The sequence below is a fragment of the Lepus europaeus genome, chromosome 5 (genome assembly GCF_033115175.1).
Source record: "Lepus europaeus isolate LE1 chromosome 5, mLepTim1.pri, whole genome shotgun sequence".
Taxonomy (NCBI): Eukaryota; Metazoa; Chordata; class Mammalia; order Lagomorpha; family Leporidae; genus Lepus; species Lepus europaeus.
In genome coordinates, this window is record NC_084831.1 from 106747742 (window position 1) to 106752873 (window position 5132).

At 50.7% G+C, this 5132-nt stretch overlaps 1 protein-coding gene across 1 annotated transcript; it reads left to right on the forward strand.

The window, feature by feature from the left end:
* Window positions 1–2037: 2037 nt before the first annotated feature.
* Window positions 2038–4523, forward strand: LOC133760066 (uncharacterized). The gene is given in 1 exon segment (XM_062191979.1): window positions 2038–4523. A coding segment is annotated over 1 exon segment (1431 nt). The 5' UTR covers window positions 2038–2545; the 3' UTR covers window positions 3977–4523.
* The last annotated feature ends 609 nt before the right edge of the window (window positions 4524–5132 follow it).

Here is a 5132-nt window from a genome sequence, read left to right on the forward strand (position 1 = left end):
AGGGGGTAAAGAGAGAGAGAGAGGTCTTCCATCCGCCGATTCACTCCCCAAATGGCCGCAATGGCTAGAGCTGAGCTGATCCGAAGCCAAGAGGTACAGAGGTCCAAGGACCTGGGTCATCCTCCTGTGCATACCCAGGCCATAGCAGAGAGCTGGATTGGAAGTGGAGCAGCCGGGACTTGAACCAGCGTCCATATGAAATGCCAGCACTGCAGGCTGCGGGCTTTAACCCACTGTGCCAAAGTGCTAGCCCCTTTTAAATACAATGAATAAATCTTTTTTAAAAGAATATTTGTTAGTCTTCTCCACGAAGCTGAAATGCTTTCAAAGAATCAGAACTGTGGATGACAAAAGACTTGAAGTAGACATAGTTCGAACGATAAAACTCAGCAATTGACAAGGCGAGCCAGTTAGGTCGATTGCCTACAGCATTAAGAAAGCGCCTGAGGGTTTTACAAGATTTCTGTCCCTTTTTGGCTTCTAGGCCCGTGATAAGAAGGATGACCTCAAACATCTTTGAATAGCCTCTGGGGACAGTTTGGCAGACAGAACAAGAAAGGTCTGAGGAAAGATATTTTCCAAGGTGCTTACTAAATGGGAGGTAAAGTGACTGGGCTTGGGCCTTTGCTCTCTATGCAGGTAAGGAGGACCAAGAAAGAAAGGTGGGTCCAGAGACAGTAGTAAGGGCAGAGCAGGTGGCCCCTGTGTACAAAAACACAGGAGCTAGGGTAGCTCTAGGGCTCTTTTGCAAGGTAAAAATCTTAACTCTTTTAAGACTTAACAGGCCGGCGCTGCGGCTCAATAGGCTAATCCTCCGCCTAGCGGCGCCGGCACACCGGGTTCTAGTCCCGGTCGGGGCACCGATCCTGTCCTGGTTGCCCCTCTTCCAGGCCAGCTCTCTGCTGTGGCCAGGGAGTGCAGTGGAGGATGGCCCAAGCCCTTGGGCCCTGCACCCGCATGGGAGACCAGGAGAAGCACCTGGCTCCTGGCTTCGGATCAGCGTGGTGCGCCGGCCGCGGCGGCCGTTAGAGAGTGAACCAACGGCAAAGGAAGACCTTGCTCTCTGTTTCTCTCTCACTGTCCACTCTGCCTGTCAAAAATAAAATAAAATAAAAATAACTCTTAAAAAAAAAAGACTTAACTTTCCCAAGCAGTCAGAACTTAACAAAGATAGCAGAGGACACAAGAGATTCCCGTAGATTGTGACAGAGTCAAGCTGAAGGACAGTATGGTAGCTAAGAGCTCTGTCAACGGACCAGACCTCCCATTCTGGAAGTTTCTATGGGGCTAGACAAAGGAAAACTAGATGCTGCCTTTCCAGGGTCTGGGGATTACACTGATGCCAATTTTTAAAAGGTGGTCGTCTCATTCTTTGAAGTGGTGTGAGGCAAAAAACATCCCGACTAAGGGGCTGACCAGTGCAAACCCTTTCTGGGGTGCCCCCCCAGGAGGCAGACACTCTAAACGAGTGTCTGCTTCCATGGGGGTGACTTCTTCCTCTGTGCATTGCAATATATGCTTTTCCCCGCCAAGATCCCGACTTTCTGCACATCAGACAAGCAAACCCAGTTTGGGGATTATATAGACAACCCCTCTAGCTAGTTTTAGTGCTGCTCTATGAAGGACCCTTATGGGGGAGAGGGACAGGAAACTAGGCCTGGGCAAATATCAGGGGCTTCTTAAGAGGTTAGATGCTACCCAGAGCAGAACTGCCCCTCCCCTCCAGGAAACCTCTGGGCGCGCCCCAGAGCAGAGCTGCCCCTCCCTTCGGAGGGTCTCTAGGCGCACACTTATGATGTCACTGCGACCGGCCAATCCTGTAACACCTTAGCACTCTCCCTCAGCATTCTCCGGTATGCTAATTGTCCCTCCGAACCAACCAATCCCGTGCCACCTCTGCATTTTATACCAGCACTCTCCACCAGCATTCTTCGCCAGCATTCTCCCATATGCTAACGGTCCCTCTGAACTGACCAATCCTATGCATGCGTTAGGAATATGCTAATTCGTTGCCTATATAACCTGTGTGAAACTGCCGCTCAATGCTCCTCACTGCCTGAGGTGGGGGGCCCGTTTGTGCAAACGTACAATAAATACCTCATGCTTTTTGCATCAGCTGGTTTGGAGTCTGGGTTTTTGGGCGTCCTCTCGAGCAAGTGGGCATCTCTGCAACTGAGAGGTCCAACATTTTTGGCGCCCAACGTGGGGCTCGAGGTCGCCCTCAGACCCATTCTCTGCGGACCAGTTGGAGGTATAATTAAGTGTTTTCTGTCTGTTGTTGTCTTCGTCTTGAGTATTCTGACTGGCCAGTATCTGACCTGACTCTGTGGGACCAGTGGGGGAGGCAGGCGTGCCCAGCAACCCCTGGCCCGTTACCCGGAGGACGCTCCGGGTTATGAGGGGAAACCCTCGGTCTGTTCCCCCGGAAGACGCACTCGGGGTGGTCTGGAGGTGGGTCGGAGACTAAGTCTCCCTCCTTCCCGGGGAGGGCTGGTCAGGCAGCCGCTCCCAAAAATAGCGCAATAGCGTTCGATTTGTCCTAGCCATGTGTTTTGTCTTGCTTACTGTATATGTCTGTGCAATGGTTGTTCTTTTTGTTTGGGCTGAAATCCTTATACGCAAGGGTCAACAAATAACCACCCCTTTAAGTCTCACTCTAGATCACTGGAAGGACGTTCGAGAACGCGCGCGCCACCTCTCAGTGGAGGTTAAAAAGAAACAATGGGCAAGATTCTGTTCCTCAGAGTGGCCGGCCTTCGAGGTCGGCTGGCCAAGGAACGGCACTTTTAACCTCGATATTATTTTACAGATTAAGGAGCGCGTCTTTCGGCCAGGATCCGATGGACACCCTGATCAGGTGGCCTACATTACCACGTGGGAGGATCTTTCACGTAACCCCCCTCCCTGGATAGAACCCTTCTTCCCGACGGAGCCCATACGGACCCCGATACCCCCTCCTCCTATCCCGGTTGTACCAACCTCCTCCCTATTCCCTCTGAAGGAGATTCGAGGTCCAAAACCTGACAAGCCACCGGTTCTTCCGGCTGATCAGGACTTTCTGCTCCTTGACTCTCCCCCACCCTATCTTCCCAGCCAACCTGCTCCCCCGCAGGAACCCCCACTACAACCAGAGCGGGATGTGCAGCCTTCTGCACCATCCCCTGATTCCACGAGGGAAGGGGAAGAAGTCTCAGCGCCTTCCCCGCCCTCCAGCCGCCTGCGCCTCCGTCGGGGGCAGGCAGGGGGCTCGGGAAGCGTCTGGACTTCGCAGGCTTTTCCTCTTCGCTCGGTGGCTGGCCAGATGCAGTACTGGCCATTCTCTGCTTCCGATCTTTACAATTGGAAAACCCATAACCCCTCTTTCTCTCAAGACCCCTAGGCTCTGACTGGGCTGATCGAGTCAATTTTATTGACTCATCAGCCCACCTGGGATGATTGTCAGCAGCTTCTGCAGACCCTCCTCACTACTGAGGAAAAGCAGCGCGTCTACCTCGAGGCACGGAAAAACGTCCCTGGAGCAGATGGCCGACCGACCCTACTGCCAAACGAAATCGAGGAGGCGTTTCCCTTAACCCGTCCTGATTGGGACTACACCACCGTTGCTGGTAGGGAGCGACTTCGTCTTTACCGCCAGGTTCTCCTTGCGGGTCTCAGAGGGGCTGGAAAGCGCCCCACCAATTTGGCCAAGGTACGTGCAGTAGTGCAGGGGGCTGAGGAAACGCCGGCAGGCTTCCTTAAAAGATTAATGGAAGCCTACCGTATGTACACCCCGTTTGACCCCCTGGCAGAGGACCGGCAGGGAGATGTAATCATGTCCTTTATAGGACAGTCAGCGCCGGACATCCGCAATAAATTGCAGCGGCTAGAGGGGCTTCAGGGATATACTATACAAGATTTAATGAAGGAGGCAGAAAGGATTTACAACAAAAAGGATCCACAAGGAGCAGGAGGAAAGGGAAGGCCTGCACTGGCCTGAGGGAGGCTCGTAAATCCCCAGAGGCAGTTAAAACTAAGGTAAAACTTCCAGGTGTGGCGGCAACCCCTAAAAGCCCAACACTGCCTCAACGCACTGCGCCTCCAATTCCGCCCATGTGGCCACCCCTTTATGGTTATTCACCTCCCTTAAATCGCCCGCCGCCATCTTGTAAACAGCGTGCCTACCCAACCCCATGGCCAGTCCTGCTAGGCCCCGGCGTGCACAGTCTTCCCTGTAAATGGGGGACCATGCCTTTCTCTGCACTCTCTTCCAGTCAGTGTAGCCTGTTGCACCCTTGCAGACCACAGCCAGATACTCTAGGGGAGACTAGTCCTTGGGCTGCTTTTTTCCTCTCCATTTACAATTCAATGCTGTCCTCACTAGGAAGAAAAAATGCCTTTGGCTACCACTGGCCTTACCTAAAGGAACAAAAACCTTCATCCATTAACCCTTTCCAACCTAATGAGTCTTTATTTGCAGTTAATGAAACTTTTTCTCCAGCACTACGGAAGCCTCTCATTCCCTGCCGTTTTGTTTCAGATGTGTTTCCCTGTCCTAACCAACGGGCTTCTATGCTGATGACCAGCTCTTTTCTGTGCTGCTGTAGTTAACTTATCTAAGAGTTTGCACGTGTCTTGAAGGTTTCGTGTTTTATTGGATTTGTCTGCCTTTAATGTTTAAGTGATTACCTAACTCTGATCAGATCTACCCCACAGCTTTGGTTAAAATATTCAGGTTATACGTACTAGTTTTTGGCTAGGCGGTTGACTCTCTAACAGTTTAAATTCTCAAATGGAGTCTAACAACTTTGGGACTTCCAGTAGGATCCCTGGAACTCTCAAAGGATGGGACTCTAAATTTGTTAAAGTAACAACTGTTTAAGTCTATTTAAATTATGCAGTGTGTTAAAATATTGTAGATGATGTCGGACCTATGTTGTATTCGTGTTTTTGCTTTCCAGCTAAGGTGGTCTTACAAGTTTTTATATGTCCTTAATATGCTTTAAACTTGTTTCTTTTACAGATCTGCTTTTGCAAAAACTATAGTGTCTCTTTTTAACAGTGTCTGCTTAGTGGGTTACTCTGCCATTTCTAAAGTTAGGTCATGTAAGCTCTTTTTAGCTCTGTTAAATAGTTCTAAGTTATGTGCGGATTTT